Source organism: Hydra vulgaris, chromosome 12 (assembly GCF_038396675.1).
Source record: "Hydra vulgaris chromosome 12, alternate assembly HydraT2T_AEP".
NCBI classification, from domain to species: domain Eukaryota; kingdom Metazoa; phylum Cnidaria; class Hydrozoa; order Anthoathecata; family Hydridae; genus Hydra; species Hydra vulgaris.
The window spans coordinates 48,679,014-48,696,890 of NC_088931.1; the positions used below are offsets into that span (position 1 = coordinate 48,679,014).

General features: G+C 27.2%; 1 protein-coding gene across 1 annotated transcript in view; it reads right to left on the reverse strand.

Moving 5' to 3' along the window:
• Positions 1-17,877, reverse strand: part of LOC100203214 (bridge-like lipid transfer protein family member 1) — a 120,697-nt gene that overhangs the window by 69,742 nt on the left and 33,078 nt on the right. Inside the window, exons 19-22 of the mRNA XM_065813543.1 lie at positions 13,535-13,711; positions 13,168-13,383; positions 12,435-13,050; positions 11,977-12,169 (exon numbers count right to left, since the gene is read on the reverse strand). Of these exons, the coding sequence (XP_065669615.1) occupies positions 11,977-12,169; positions 12,435-13,050; positions 13,168-13,383; positions 13,535-13,711 (1,202 nt within the window). The remainder of the gene's footprint in view (positions 1-11,976; positions 12,170-12,434; positions 13,051-13,167; positions 13,384-13,534; positions 13,712-17,877) is intronic.

Consider the following 17,877-nt stretch of genomic DNA (forward strand, 5'->3'; position numbering starts at 1 on the left):
CACTGCTGAATATAAAGAAAAACAGTCTACGCATGCGAATAATCAATTTATTTTCTTCCCTGACATCAATGATTAGTTAATTAGCTTTTAGCCAATCACATTAGCGTTTATTTTATTGCACTGTAAAATTTATTAAGCTATATATCTCATTGTAGGGTATGGATTATCATTTAACTGTCACAATTTAATTATGACTACGAAGGAAGGTCTTCGTGCTAATATTAAACTTTTATGGGAGGATGGTGCAAGTGAGCGTCAGATATCAGCAAAATTGCGAATGCCAAAATTTACAGTTCATGATATTATACAACTAATCAAATCCACTGCGCCCAGAAAACGTTTTGGTAAAGCTAGAATTACTAGCAAACAAACAGACAATATGATACGCAGGGCTGCTGTGAGAGATCCAACAATATCCAGCACACAAATCAGGGCAGATCTACCTAATGACGTTACAGTCAGCACTCGAACAATTAGAAGACGTTTATTGAAAGATGCAGGTCTATGTTCTCGTCGTCCAGCCCTCAAACCGCGACTGACTTAAAGAACATCCGTGATAGGATCGCATTTTGTAGAGCTCACAGACACTGGTCAATAACCAAATGGCGCCAGGTAATGTTTAGCGACGAGACACAAATAAAGCAATTCGCTCCGCATAAGTCATTAGTTCGTCGCCCACCTAATCAGCGTTTTAATGCAAGGTATACCGTACCAGCTGTCAAGCAATGTCCTTCAATTATGGTGTTGGGGCGCAATAGCTTCATCTGGTCGATGTGGTATTTATTTAATGCAGAAGGGACAGACTGTTAACTCCCAACAATATCTAAAAATCCTTCAAGAAAAGGTTCCAAATTTGATGGAAATTCGTCGTTGCAAAATATTCCAGCATGATGGTGCATCGTGTCACCAATCTTGTCTTGTAAAATCTTGGTTAGAGGATCACAACGTTCAGGTTCTGGGTCCTTCGCCGGGATCATCCCCAGACTTAAATTCAATCAAAAATTGCTGGGTCAAGTTAAAGTCAGCAGTATCCAGAACTAATCCTACATCACTGGATGATCTAGCGCACAAAATTCGTCAAGCTTGGATTACTGAAATAACGCCAGAATATTGTCAGGCTCTCATGGATTCAATGCCAGATCGCATTAATGCAGTCTTAAAAGCACATGGTGGTGCCACTAAATATTAAAAACATTGAATATGTACGATATGTTACATTATAATCATTAATTGTTACTGTTATTCTTTTATTGCTATAATACAATTGTTTATTACTACATTAAACTAGTTTTAAGTAAAATGATACTGGTGGTCGGATTTCACTGGCCATAACTGTATATTTATATATATATATATATATATATATATATATATATATATATATATATATATATATATACATATATATACATATATATATATATATATATATATATATATATATATATATATATATATATATATATATATATATATATATATATATATATATATATATATGTATATATATATATATATATATATATATATATATATATATATATATATCTGTCTATCTATCTCTATATATATGTATATACATATATATATATATATATATATATATATATATATATATATATATATATATATATATATATATATATATATATATATATATATCTGTCTATCTATCTCTATATATATGTATGTATATATATATATACACACACACACACACACACACACACACACACACACACACACACACACACACATATATACATAACTTTGCATACTTTTTAGTTATACAATTTCTTCCAGGTTTAAATGGTACTGTCCTATCAATAATCTTCCACTTAAAAATAGAATTTTAAAATCCCTTTTTTTTCATTTCCCAGATATATTTAGAAAGCTCTGTGGTGTTAGCTTTACTATTGTATTTAAACAAGTTTTTATGTTTGTACCAGCGATCTTTAAAGGTATGCTCTGTTAAACCAATACAATTTAAACCACTATACTGCAGCAATGTTTTTACATAGCAGATATAAATTATATTTTTACTTAAGACAGTACCAATATTATTAATTACACATACCAATAATATTAATAATACACATCACCAATACTTATTCTTATGTGAAAGATTATTAATAGGGCGGAACCATTTAAACCTGGAAGAAATTTATGTAACCTTTGTTTAACTGAAAAATACCATATCATTTTGTCATACGTCATCTTTGAAACTATTGATATTGATAACTATTATATCTCATTTAACAAAATAATTAAAATAAAAACAGAAAGACAAACATTATTTAAATTCTCAATAAAATAGTTAAAAACATCAAAATAATGATTTATTTAAGATCTAAATTAAATTAGTTAAAATAGCAACAAAAAACTTTTATTTAAATTCTAAATAAAATTTATTTAATTCTAAATAATAATTACATTAAAGTTAAAAGAAAATTTGTGAGATTATCTAACAAAAAGAAAATCTTAAAGAAAAGAAAAAATCTAAGCTCAAAAAACTAAAAAAAAACTAAAAAAAAAATTACAAAAAAAAAAATTAAAAAAAGGAAAATATATTAATACTATGTTTTTTGTAAATTACTGTACTATGCGAAATGCTTTGTAAATTATTTAATACATAAACTATTGCATAAATATATTGAATACGTAAATTATGTAATTATTAAATACATAATTAAATATATAATAAAAATGTATAATAAAAATACAAAAGTATTGGATACATAAATTACTAATATATAATTAAATAGTAAATATATTAAATACATCAATTATTAAAATTACTTATTACTTAAATAAAGTAACAAATTAATTATAATGTTAACAATAAACCCATTTTATTTAAATTATCAAAGAATATTATATGTAATTACATTTATATAAATATGTATTTTTTTATAAATTTTTTTAAAACTTTTTCTAGGATTAATTTTGCAAACACTTTTTATAGCGAAAATTTTTAGTGCGAAAACAAACATTACATAAAAACTCAAATTTAATAGTGTAATAAAAAGTACTGGTTTCTATAAGCATTACAATAAATATGACGTTAAAATTTTTATAAAATAAATTAAAAAGGGGTTTTAAAAGCTAAAACAGTTGCTTGAAATTTATAAAAATTTTATAAAAATCCTACAAAAAGTTTGAAAACATCGCACAAAAAATAAATACCAAAATTGTAAATTTAAATTAATAATTAATTTCAACATTTTAATATAAATGATAAAAACCGAGCTACTTAATTTAAAAAAATCTTTTAAAAAATGAATTAACTCAAAAAAATAACATGTTTTATTAACATAGCTGAGTGATCAACTTTAATTTTGTTTTGTATAAAAAATAAAAAGTTCAAAAAATAAATTTATATATAATACAGAACTTATTAATAATTTTGGAACAACTAAAATGATTAGAAAATTAATGCACATAAAATATGGGTCGGACAAAATGACTGATAGATGTCGTTTTTTGTCTGCCACTTGTTTCGAGCCCTGTGTGTGTGTATATACAGGGCTAGAATTAAGCGTATCGCGTATTACTTTTTGCACCTTCGCAATTAGTTTTTTCTTAAAATTTGTTTTTTCGCAATCTTTCTTTTTTTTTGTGGTTATTCTTTTTTTATTTTAGAAAATTAATATTCTATTCGCGAAGATTTAGTGTTCTTTTACAGTATAAAACTGCAGTGACTTCTGTAACGATAATTTTTTTTTTAAAGAAGAGCATAAAGTAAAAGAAAGAAAAATAAAAGATTTAGAAAATCAATTAGCAAAAATGTTCAAATGCGGGAAAAAGACCAATTGTTTAGGGAAAGAAAAATTTATAAAAAACAAACGATTAAATACCTATTCAAATCAAGAAATAAAAGATTTTGATTGAAAAAAGAAATAAAAGTTAATTGAGAATTCGAGTTAAGAAAAGTCACTTTCTTAACTCGAACTCTCAAGGGCTTTATTCCGATTTAGCTCATTCATTATGAACAAATTTAATGATATTTTTATAAGTTTATTTTGCGAAGAATAAGTGGAAGGCAATATAGACTCTAAATAGTTATTAAAAAAAAACTTTAAAGTTTGTTAGTACACTTGCTAATTTTAAATTAATAGCAATAAATGGATGCAAATAAGGACCACAGATGCAGATTATCTACAGTTAAAAAGTGGGAAAAACATTTTAATTGCAAGTTAGAATACAATTTAAATGGAAATGAAGTTATAAGATTAAGATGCAGTTTATGTAAACAACTTGAAAAACGAACAAGTCAAACAAAATTGTTTTCCATGACCTGGATCAAACCAGGAACAATATCAATAAAAAAAGATTCACTGGCGTCGCACTTAAGCAGTGCACAACATAAAGAGGCCACGCGAATTCATCAACAAACAACATTAGGTTCAGTTTCATTATCTAACCATGTTATTCATAATACTCCAATCGGGCGTGGTTTACGTAAAATGGCCGTAAAAGACGCTGACTCGTTACGGAAAAAGTTTAATATTGCGTATTACTTGGCAAAACTTAAATCAAAAAAAGTATTAGATCGTAAAAGATTCTATTATTTAGACACATTTTTTTCTTTTGCTTTATTTTATTGAATGAAAAAAGTGAACGCTAACTTTTATTAAAAAATAAATTGAATGAAAAAGCAATAGATAAAAATATCATGGGAATTTGATAAGGTTACTTAGATAAGAAAACTTACTTAATAAGAATTTAATTATCATTCTTGTTTGTGATTGTGCGGGTTTTCGTAAAAATGTTAAGTTTTAACATTTTATCATGATAATGTTTTCGTCATTTTTAATACTTTTTTATAACTGTTTCAAATTTATAGATTGTTTTGTTAGAGTTTTAAATAATTTTTTTTATTGTTAAAACTTTATAGAAAATTAAATATTCTAGTTGTTTTAAACAGTTTAAAATATGTAAATAAAATAGAAAATGAAATAAGTAATTAAAAAAAGATTATATCAAGTTCATTGATTTTACAAAAATACAGCCGTTAGATTTAATGCAATATAATAATGGTAATAATGTAAATTATAACTAAAGCTACTTTACAACTGCTGAACGTAAATGTTATGACATCTTATGCAAAAATGAGACTCATTATCTATGTTATTATAAATAAGTTTAAATAAATAATTCCCCCTCCCCTCTGGCGGGAGTGGAGGAGGGGTTATGAGCAACAAAAAAATCGCAATTAGAATTTTTTACGTTAATTCGAGCCCTGATATATATATATTTATTTTATATATATATATATATATATATATATATATATATATATATATATATATATATATATATATATATATATATATATATATATTTCATCAACTTGTTACTCTCTTGTTTGGGGCAGGGGTACTAAGATTTTAGTATTTCTTGTTCCCATTCTCCTATCACAGTAATTTTTTTTTTGCAAAGAATCTTTTCGTCATACATATGAATGTAAAAAAATTTGGAATATTCTTTTTGCTTAAAAGTTGATTATTTCAAACATTTAAAAACTTTCCTACGCCACTGCATATATATATATATATATATATATATATATATATATATATATATATATATATATATATATATATATATATTTAAACATCTTTAGAATGTATTCTACAAAATAGAGTGCTCAATGTTCTTAAAAGAGAGCAATTATAAATTAGTAGAAAATCACTTAACAAATTTTTTTTTCATTTAACATTGAGTTTCATCAATAAAGACTCATCAGAAATGAATAATCAAATTAATAAAACTTCAATTTATACCAAAAATTAAATTACAGGAAGTCGCAAATGTCTTAACTACTGTAAGTTTTCACACATTTGTGGAATGACACTATAAAAAGAATTCTTTAGAAATGATTACTTATGCTTTTTTAAAAAAATATTTAATCTAAATATCATTTGAGCTCATTTATTTTTATAGTTTTTTAGGAGAAACTTATTTTTGTGCCTACATTTACAAATTAATTCAGATTTTTTGTTTAATAAGCATTTTTGGTTTGCATGAGTAATTATTTCAAATTTGTTATATGCAGGCGCTGTTTTAAGGATGGACCAATTTAGTATAAAATCATCAATATTTTTACCCTTTAATTCCCATATATATTTTGACAGCATGGTGTCTTTTGAATATTTTTTATTTTTGAAAGATTGCTTATGATTGGCAAAACGTTTTTCCCATTAACCCTCTGATATGCCAATATATTGTTTATCAGGTACATTCTTAGAGGAAATTAGTGTACACCCATGTGTGAGTGTGTGTGTGTGTATATATATATAAATATATATATAAATAAATAAATAAATATATATATATATATATATATATATATATATATATATATATATATATATATATATATATATATATATATATATATATATATATATATACAACCCTCGAAATTAGGAAAAATGAAGTCGGCAATAATTTGCCAACCTCTTTGAATTCAGCATCGGGTCGGCAAAAAATTATTTGATGCAATGGTCAGACCATAAAACATAGAAACAAGGTCAGCAATTTTTTGCCGACCTCAAACACTTTCAGGGCGGCAGTTAGGTCGGCATTGCCGAATGCTGACCCTTATTCCGAGCGTTGTATATATCTATATATATATGTATATATATATATCTATATATATATATATATATATATATCTATATATATATATATATATATCTATATATATATATATATATATATATATATATATATATATATATATATATATACACATATATATATATATATATATATATATATATATATATATATATATATATATATATATATATATATATACATACACAGGGATGTACACTCAGACTTTTGGTCAGTCACCAGCAGGTAACTGAAAGTAACCAGTTCAATGTTGGTCACCCGCCGATGTTTTGAATTGCCTGTAACTATTTTTTATAAAAAATTTCGCATTCAGCGGAGTTCTCACATTCTTTTTTACAACCACAAAATATTAAAAAATAAAAAAAAAATTAATTTACAAATACTTTAAAACTGTTTTAATTTGTTGTAATTATTAAAATCTTATTTGTTTGAAAACTTTTTATATTTTGAAAGTATTTTAAAGTACAGCATTGTAATTAAATTTAATTTTAAACCACATTAAAAACCATTTAAAATAATATTATTTAAGTTTAAATTAAAGTTATTGATAGAATCTAATTTATTTCTTAAAACAATCTTAAACTTAGCATAATCATTTCTTTGTTTACCACAATTTATTGTATTTAATGCAATATTTTTTAAAAAGATTATAAACAATTTATAGATAGATTTGATCAGTTACGAATAAGATTCTTTGTAAATTTTAAATGTTGAAAATTTTAAGTTGATACGAGCAGATTTTAAAGGTATTTACATCTACAATGTGGTATAGAAATGGTATATTTGCTTTGTGGGGAATTTGATATAATTTTCCCAGAGATACTAAATAAATCAAAAATTTACCAATGTATTATTATTGTATTACCATTGCAAATTTGCTGACTGCAAATTTAATTGTTTACAAATTTCAAGTATTTGTATATAAAATTAACAATTATTATTTGCTGCCTAGCAGGTTATAAAATGTGCTTCAATGGAAACACATAAAGTCATTTGTCATTATTTCAAATACAATTGTTATAACTTATTGATGGTCTCGCATGGAAATACTCATCCCGATAAAAAGAAGGCTAATATTCAGAAAGAAGTCCATAGTCTATGGAACTCAGTAAAGGAAGAGAAACACGAGCGTAAGGATCTTGAATCAAGGTTAATGTATATAATCAATTTATTCGATAAAAAGGCAATGAAATTCAAAAGCAAGCAATTGTCATTTTGGGCCAATATTCCAAAACAGTCAGGCCCCATGTAAATTCCTCTTGAATTTGAAAAGTTTGAAAAAAGAACTAAAAAAAGCTAGAATGGAAGAAATTTGCTTGGAACATCCAGAAATCATCAAAGAAGAAAAACTGAAAATCAGAAAGAAACCTGGTCGGCCATCATTAGAAGTAGATCAATCTCTTCTTTTGAAGGCGATTATTAATATTGCTGTCCATTGTTCGCCCACTGATAAAAGATGTCGGTCAGAGGTTCTCCGGGTAATATAATTTATAAAATAAATCCAATTTTCTGTTAAGTAGTTAATTATATCCAAATATATCCCTTAATTATTTAGAGCATTAAAATCCTTAACAAATTGACATCCGAGATGATCAAAATTAGATTCGCAATCAACAAAAGTGCCCTCTATACTTGTCTACTTCCGAGAAGTTATGGAACATCAGAAGGCAAAAGACACATCAAAACAGTCACTGTTAGATTGATCAGAGCTCAGAACAAATCCCATATAAAACACAATAATGGACTCTTCTGCAGTTCAACTATAAAATATGTCGAAGAAGTTTGTTCTATTTTGGGACCAGATAAAGTGTGTTTTATTAGGCAAGACAACAAGCCCAGAGTGCCAATTGGAATCGCAGCAGCCAAAAAAAAGGTGTTGCTGTTGATGTAGTACTAAGTAACTCTCCCAGAACCATGATTGGGTGGTAGCTGCTAAACACAAGCTTATACCATTTGTATACCCTGGAATTACTATCAAAAGAAACGGTCTCGAAAAAACAGATGCTGTTACTTACTCTGGACCTACCTACATGGCTGTTTGATCAGAAAAAAACACATCCTCAACCACTTTTGCTCATGGATTTGACTTTCAGCATCTCTTGGATATCAAAGAATTCGACTCTATTACAAGAGATTCTCAAACTAATATAGTTAAGCTTATTTTTGTGTTTAGTGTCGATGAGGGACCCGACAAAAATCCAAGATACCATAAAGTAACTGAATCGGAATTCACCATTTCTTGAAAAATAACCTAAACGCTCTTTTCATCATGACAAACGCTCTGGGACGCAGTGCATTCAACTGAGTTGAGCAACAAATGGTACCTCTAAGTGGATAATTATATTGGGTGGTTCTTCCACAGGAGCATTATGGAACTCATTTTGATTCTTAAGGTAATTACAAATATTCATTGATAAAATAATTTTTAACCTATAATAACAAATATATCTTTTTATATCAGGCAGGACAATAGATGAAGATTTAGAAAAAATACTTCAGCAGATATTTGGTCTGATCTAAAAATTGACAGTTATCCAACCGTTGCAGTGTATATTATTCCAGATCAATCAGAGCTAGAGCCAAGGAACCTTTTATTACAAGATCAATGTTGGATTGCTTATTATCTTCATTTGAGTCAATATTTTACTCAAACTGCATAATACGAAAATCGTTCTTGTTGTCGGACTATAAGAAGCTCTAACTTTATTTCAATTAAAGCATGATTTCTTTCACCAACTATCCCAGTCAGCCAATTAAAAGATGGTCTCAAGCAGTAAATCTCAGAAGGAGCTAAAGAGTTGTTTACATCAACCCTATTTATGCTCATTGCATCAAACATTGAAAGTATTCATCCTTGACCTGCCAAAGGATTTCCTATTCTTCTGTATGATGCGTTCCTATCAATTCAGTCTAGCCTAGTTGATAGAATGTGTAAAAAGTGCAATATCTAATTTGTGCAATATCTAATGCAATAAATAAAAAGTGCAATATCTAATGCAATAAATAATCTCAAGCTATTATTGCATAGTTATTATTTGATAAGATATCAACTGTTCTATAATACAATTTGCTAAGATCTACTACTATATAAATCTATAATTTAACCAGAAAAAATTCAATGGTGTTTACACATATTTTTAATGTTATTTTAGGGGGGTGGGGGGATACAAAAACTGACATCATATAAAAAGGAAGGGGAGGGGTTGGCCAAAAATTGACAGTTTGACAAAGGGGGGAGGGGTCAAAAAAATGAGAAAATCACTGACATCATTTATGGGCAGCCCCTTATCTTTAAATCATTAAATAAAATTTGTAAAAAAAAAAAAAAATTAAATAGTATTTTTGTTTAAACAATAAAATTGTTTAGTTTTTATTTAGGAACTATTTTTTTAAAAACATTTAAACGCTCATACAATTTTCTTATTAATTTCTTATGTCTGCATTACTTATGTTATAATTAATTATTATTAATTAGAACATAAGAAATGCAGAAAAACTTAAGCACTGTAACTTTCAAAATACAGTTTTATCATTATTTTAGACTTTTCTTTATACAGAATTCTCAAACTTAAAAATAAAATTAGAATTTTTATGTTAAAATTAGAACTCAAGAGTGGTCTTTTGGAGCAATTTTATTGCATTAAAGGAATGTTTTCAGTCGCCCTTCAAAAAATTCAGTCGCCTGGTGCTGTCAGGCAACCAAATGGCCATCCTTGTTTTTTATAAAGTCATACTACCTACAAGTCTTTTTCACAAGTCATTTGGCAAAGCATTCTAACCAACAAGAAGAAATAAAACAATTTATCTTCCTTTGTTGTCCTACAATTTTCAATATAGACCAAGATATCAAATTCCATTCTAAATTTTTTTAATCCAACCATGCTATATGTTTAGGATTATGTTGAACAATGTAGCCATCTTTTATATTTGGTCGAAAATGCCTAACTAAGATTTTTTGATACAAATACTTGTCCATAGTGCTTTTCACCTGGTAAAGTGTGTGTGCAATACAATTCCAAACAGTAATCATTTTGTCATGTTTACGGATTGCTTTGCATGTTTGTGGGTAGAAATTTTCTACAATTAATTTTCAACAGCGAGATCCACCACTAAGAAACTAATCAAAAGGATACTTGTTGCTCCAAACAACTTTGGCTAATTGTTCACATATCCAATCTTTGTGCTCAATGCACCATGGTAATCTTTTTATGCAATTGATTTCATTAGCAAAGGACTTTTTATTTGCTTTCCAGCAAAAAATTCAACTGATACTTTTCAGACAAATCTGAATTTAATTATTCAAAAATATTAATTTGTTTTTGAGGTTTTATGTGTAGGCATAAATGTTCTATGAACTTTATTATTTAAAATACAATTATTATTAAAAATGAAGTTAAACGCAGCTGAACAAGAATCTTTTTGAAAGCAACTCAAAATGTTTTTTGGAAATAAATCTAATATAAAAATAGTAAAAGCATTTCTAAAAAGAAGGATTTGCTTGAAGTACAATATATGATAACTTAAAAAGACTTAAAACTGTTTAACCCTTTTCTGATAGAAAGCACCTCGGTCATACAAAGCCCTGGACTGGAGAAAAGAAAGCTAAATTAATGAGACTTGTTAATAATCAAAAAGGGGTCTGTCATAGAAAAATAGGTTTTAAATTTGGTGTAAATCAATCGACAATTGGTCATCAGTTAAAAAAAAAGATTATTAAATATAGAAAACATGAAAAGACTCCAAAATACAATTATTGAACAACTATTAAAGGCAAAGAAAATAACAGGAAATTTGTTAACCAGCTTTATAACACAAAATCACTTTTGGTTATCAATGATGAAAAATACTTTTGTATTGCAGGTGACAACATGTCTGGAAATTCTGGAATTACAGAAACAACAACAAAAAACATGCCAAAAAAGTGTTCGCTTTAAAAAAGAAATTTCCGAGAAAATTATTAATGTGGACAGCCATATCTGGTGGTATGTCTGTATGTATCTATGTATATGTTTATGTGTATATATATATATATATATATATATATATATATATATATATATATATATATATATATATATATATATATATATATATATATATGTATATATATATGTATGTACATATGTATGTATGTATGTATGTATGTATGTATGTATGTATGTATGTATGTATGTATGTATGTATGTATGTATGTGTGTGTGTGTGTGTATGTATGTATGTAACACTTTTTAAAGATCTTTTAAAGTTCATTTTTGTAAGACAAAAGTGTTTTTTTATACAAAGAAAAAAAAAGAAAAAACAATTTATTTATGTAGCAGTAAATGTCATTACCTGATTTTTCCAGCAATATTACTTTCTGATGCACATGAATAAAAAGAACCTTCAGTACTTCCAAATCTTCTCAGTAAAGAAGGCTGACTTGCTATAACAGATGCTGATCTTTTAAAGTTCATTTTTGATCCTTTTGATCTATTTAACAGTTTATTTAAAAATGTAAAAGGAGCAGATTCTCTTCTAATTTCACCTAAACAATAAACATTTATTTAGCTTACACATAAAGTTTTATTCAACAAAACTTTATTACCAACTTATAAAAGCATAATTATGCATGTGCACTCAAAACAAGGTTATATTTACGCATATTCATAACATGGCCATTTTGGAATACATTTTGACAGCTATGCTTTTTTAAAAATTAAATGCAAATTATAAAAGTCAGCTTAAAAAATTTCAATTTCTATAGTAACTAATTAAAAAAATTTTAATAAAAAATTATTAAGCCAACATACCGTCTGGGTCAGAAAATATTTCTGAGTTTCTTTTTAATTTTTCAACAGAACTGTCTTCTGAGCTAAGAATATTTTTAGGTACAAACCCACTAAGCTTTCGTAGATATTCTTTTACTTTTTCACCTGTTGTAAGTTGGCTACCCCATAAACTTCCACTACCATAATGATTAGTTGAGTCAGTAGTAGCATCCAATACTTGTGTTGTAAAGAACCGAACACCATTAACATTTTTACCAAAGAAATCACAACCTCCAATACAACCACACTTTTTATTTTTCATACGATCTACAGACAACTTACTTTTTAGTTCATTAGAATCCCAAAGAAACCAAATTCTTTTGCTTTTCTCATCATGAAATGTGAGGTGGTGATACTGTTTATAAGTTTGATTTGCACTCTCATACAATTCTCTTATGTCAGCAGTAAATGCACCTAATGTAATTATACCTACTTCCACCCAATTATTTGACGTGGATTTACTTAATTTATCTGCTGAATATTCAGAATTTACTTGTTGTAGGTAAAAACGTAGAGTTGCCTCATTAATAAATAAGCTTCCACCATCACAGCCTTGTTCTCCACTGGCATTACAAACAGCAAAACGCACTGGTGCTACCTGCAGATAATAATATAACATTTATACATCTTCATTAAATAAAAAATGTTTTCAAACGAAGAAAAATTAAAAAAATTAATAGCTCAATAAACAGTAATATAAAAAAAAAAAACTTACAAGAATATTGCAAGCACACTCTGTTTCTACCAAAAACACATTAATACTTTCAAGTGAAAATCTAAACATTTTGTACTTAAGATCTTCTATTGAGTTCAATGATACATTTGTACTATCTGCTAAACTGTCATTAAGTTTATTTTGCAGCCTAAATCGATTTTCTGCATCAATAAAATGCAAAACAAATGTTTCAGCCCATAAAGTCAAAGATTGGAGCTAAGTTATAACAAAATATAAATATATATTAGTAAAGCAATTTTGATCTAGTCCATTTTACATTTAGAATTGTTATAAAACTTATTCTAAAGAACTAATTAGCAAAATATGATCCCAAAAAAGTTATAGTCCGTATTGTTAAAATAAAAACCTGAGAAGGTGTCACTTTTCCAGTAAAGTTACCACATTGTATTTCAGTTAACCAACTGTACTCTATAGTCTCACTGACAATTGGAATTTCTCTGTCAGAAAACATAGCATGTCCACGAAATTGAAAACCAGATAGTCGAAAAAAACCTGTTGATAAGTGAGCACTGTCAATATGCCGCTAAAAACAATGTAAATAATCATAAATATATATCTGTGTGTGTGTTTATATATATTTATATACATATATATACATATATATATTTATATATATAGAGACATATATATATTTATATATATAGAGACATATATATATATATATATATATATATATATATATATATATATATATATATATATATATATATATATATATATATATATATATATATATACGAGGGTGGTCTGAAAAGTTTCCGACCTAACAAAGATAAAAGACATTTTTTTCGAAATTGTATTTTTCATTTTTCAACACAATCTCCTTGTAACTCTACTCACTTTTTCCAGTGATACTTTCTTCTCTGTAACAGTCCATATAGTACTCTGCAATTTTCTCTGCAAAATAATTGTTCACCAAGGTGATTGCTTCTTCATTTAATGAAAATCTCTGACCTCCGAGCACAATTTTTAAATGAGGGAACAAAAAGAAGTTGCTTGGGGCCAGATTTGGTGAGTAAGGCGGATGGTCAAGCAGTTCAAACCATAATTCGTGGATTTTCGGGATGGCAACCACTGAGGTGTGAGACGGTGCGTTGTTTTGGTGAAACAGAATTTTCTTTTTCTGCAAATGTAGCCGTTTTTCCGCAAGTTGTTCCTTTAGCTTGTCAAGCAATGATGCATAGTATGCTCCTGTAATGGTTTTTCCTTTTTGAAGATAATCGATTAAAATAACTCCACAACTATCTCAAAAAATAGTTACCATCACTTTTCCAGCCGAAAAAACAGTTTTTGCTTTTTTTGGAGCCTTTTCCCCATTTGCAACCCATTGTTTGGACTGTATTTTTGTATTGGGCATATAATGGTGTACCCAAGTTTCATCTACAGTAATTAATCATCACCAAAACTCGGATTTATTGCGCCTAAACAGTGCCAACAGAGCGTTGGAAATGCTTTTGAACACGCTTTTGATCCAACGTCAGCAAACGCGGCACCTAACGTGTGGACAGCTTTCTCATGCCTAAATTTAATGTAATATTAACAAAAACACATTCTTTTGATATGTTCATACCTCTGCTATCTCTCTCACTTTAATTTGGCGAACATCAAGCACCATTTGATGAACTTTGGCAATGTTTTCATTGGTAGTTGCAGTTTTTGGACGTCCTGAACGTTTATTATCTCCCAAGCTCTGACTGCCACGTTTGAATAGAGCTGCCCAAAATTTCACTGTGATAAATGATGGTGCAGAGTCCCCATTTACAGAATCCATCTCATCTTTGATTTGTGTAGACATATTGCCTTTCAAAAACAAATATTTAATGACAGCTCGATACTCAATTTTGTCCATTTTCACAAAATCACTCACACCAACTCACTCAAATGACTGTTACATAACAATTGCGCGTTCAAAATTACTGAAACTTTGGTGAATAACTATCAACATATCAACAAACAAAATTCACTTGTTTTTATTTACGAGTGCTGCCATCTTCACGTCGAGGTCGGAAACTTTTTAGACCACCCTCATATATATATTAGGTTTTTTAGAAAGAAGAAAGTATAGGTGTGTATATTTTTATACTTGCTAAGTTAAGTATGATAAAAACCAGCTGTCAGCTAATCTGACAATTTAAATCAACAACTTAGGTACACTTAAATTCATTATTTTATATTTTTTTTATTACGTGACTTAATTTTATTGTTTTTAATTTTGTTTTATTAACTGATTTGTCTAGCTATAAATGCAGTGTACATACATTGACTGAAAATTTCGAGAGCATGTACTCTTTTAACTAAAAGAAAAGTTTTACTTTTAATAGTTTTCAGTTTTATACAGCAAAAATATAAAAATATACCTTTTATAAAGCTTGTATAGAAACAAATATACAAGCACATGTATATTTGTTTCTATACAAATATACAATGCTTTTTTACAATTTATGTGAAAAACAAGAAATTTTTTTAATTTTATAATCAAAAGAGAAAGAAACTTTCTTTGAACACTTTTGAAATAAAATTTATAAAGTATTTATAATAAATTGTAGTCTTTTCATCTGCATATATCTAATACTAAAAATATACTAATATGTATATATATAATACTAAAAATATACTAATATGTATATATATAATACTAAAAATATACTAATATGTATGTATATATATATATATATATATATATATATATATATATATATATATATATATATGTATATATATATATATATATATATATATATATACATATATATATATATATATATATATATATATATATATATATATATATATATATATATATATATATATATATATATATATATATATACAGTATGTGCCAAAATTGTCATCATGTTTGAACAAAGAAATATTTTATATTTTTTTAAATAGATATTGCTTTTTATTAAATTTAGAGGAAATTGAATTTTGTTTTAAATTTTTATGTGAAGACCTAATGGTGACAATTTTGTCATAAATGAAAGCAAATAACATATTGTAGTAAATTAATATCGAGTGTATCCTCCCTTAGATTTAATTACAGCCTGAATTCTTTCAGGAACGCTAGTAACCAATTTGCAGCATTCCTCGGGTGTAATTGAGTACCAAACCTCTTGTACACGAGCCCAAAGTTTATCCTTATTCTTAGGTGGAGTAGAAAAGTTGTAGACCCGTTGTTTAACTATTGCCCATAAATTTTTCGAGTGGGTTAAGATCAGGGCTTTGTGCTGGCCAGTCAATGACTTTCAATTTCTTCTCGTGAAGGAATTTAGTGGTCTTATCAGCCTTATGCTTGTGGTCATTGTCTTGCATGAACATAGTGTTACATACAGTTCTGCCCCATTTTTGAAGGGACTTGAAATATCCAACCTTAAGGATGTTGATATAGTCATCACCATTCATTATTCCATTAATTTTCACTAATTCACCGACTCCCCGAGCACAGAAACATCTCCAAAACAAGAGTTTTCTTCTGCCACATTTTATGGGTGTAAAATATCAATTTCACGATAAGATTGTCCAGATTTAAGCCTTTCCACAATATTTTTTTCTAGTTCAAGATTTATTTTCCTCATGATGATAATAATAATACTTTTTTTATGTTTTGTAAACAAAATCAAACTTTAAACGATATTTAATTGTTAAAAATCTGTGAAAAGTTGATAACTTAATCATTTTAGTCATAAGGCTATTAATTTATGTCGTATGCCTAACTGTGGACAAATATGTTAATTGCTTTCATTTGCGACAAAATTGTCACCATTAGCTTTTCACATAAAAATTTAAAAAAAAATTTAATATCTTCTAAATTTAACAAAAAGCAATATTTTTAGTTAGCTGAGTCTTAAATTTAATTAATAAAACTAAAATTTCATTTTTCTTCACAACTTTTCTATTAAAATATATATAAAATATTTTTTTGTTCAAACATGGTGACAATTTTGGCACATACTGTATATATATATATAAAATATCCTAGCCCCGGCTAATAACCCATACTAGAATAACTTTTTATTTGGGGCTGGGTTTGTAAAAAACCTCATATTTGGCTGGGGCCATAGCCGAGGCCCTGGTCACTTCCTATTTGAACATATCACAATAAGTCACTACCTAATTCTATTTTACTACTTAATTCACTGTCCAAATTCACTGCACAATAAATTTTGCATTGTATAAACATTGACTAGTTTTATTTTTCCATATAAATAAAACATTGACTAAATTTTAAAAAGTTTAAATAAAAAATTATTTATTTACTACTAAACCAAGGAGAATGTGTCTTCTGAAATAGGGCATCAATGTTATCAATACCATTGATAAGGTAATCAATACCAGATAGAAACAGATAGAATGGTCAAACATTAGAAAGAGCTCAAGGTAATAATTTTTAATATTACATAATACTTTTTAATATTACATTTGAAAACTTAACTGTGTAAATTGATTTTCTTTAATTTTAATTTATGTAATTCAAGAATCAAATTTAAACTCTCATAATATAACTATTTTAGGTATGCCAGGTACTACTTATATCTGAAATCAGACAAAAGAGTGATTTTATCAGAAATTAAATCATAGATAAGTTGAAAGGCAAAAGATTAGTTTTGGACATTGACACTAAATTTGTGAGGCAAATTTGTAAACAGAAATCATCTCTATTGCAAATGATAGACTGATATTAGGTGTATC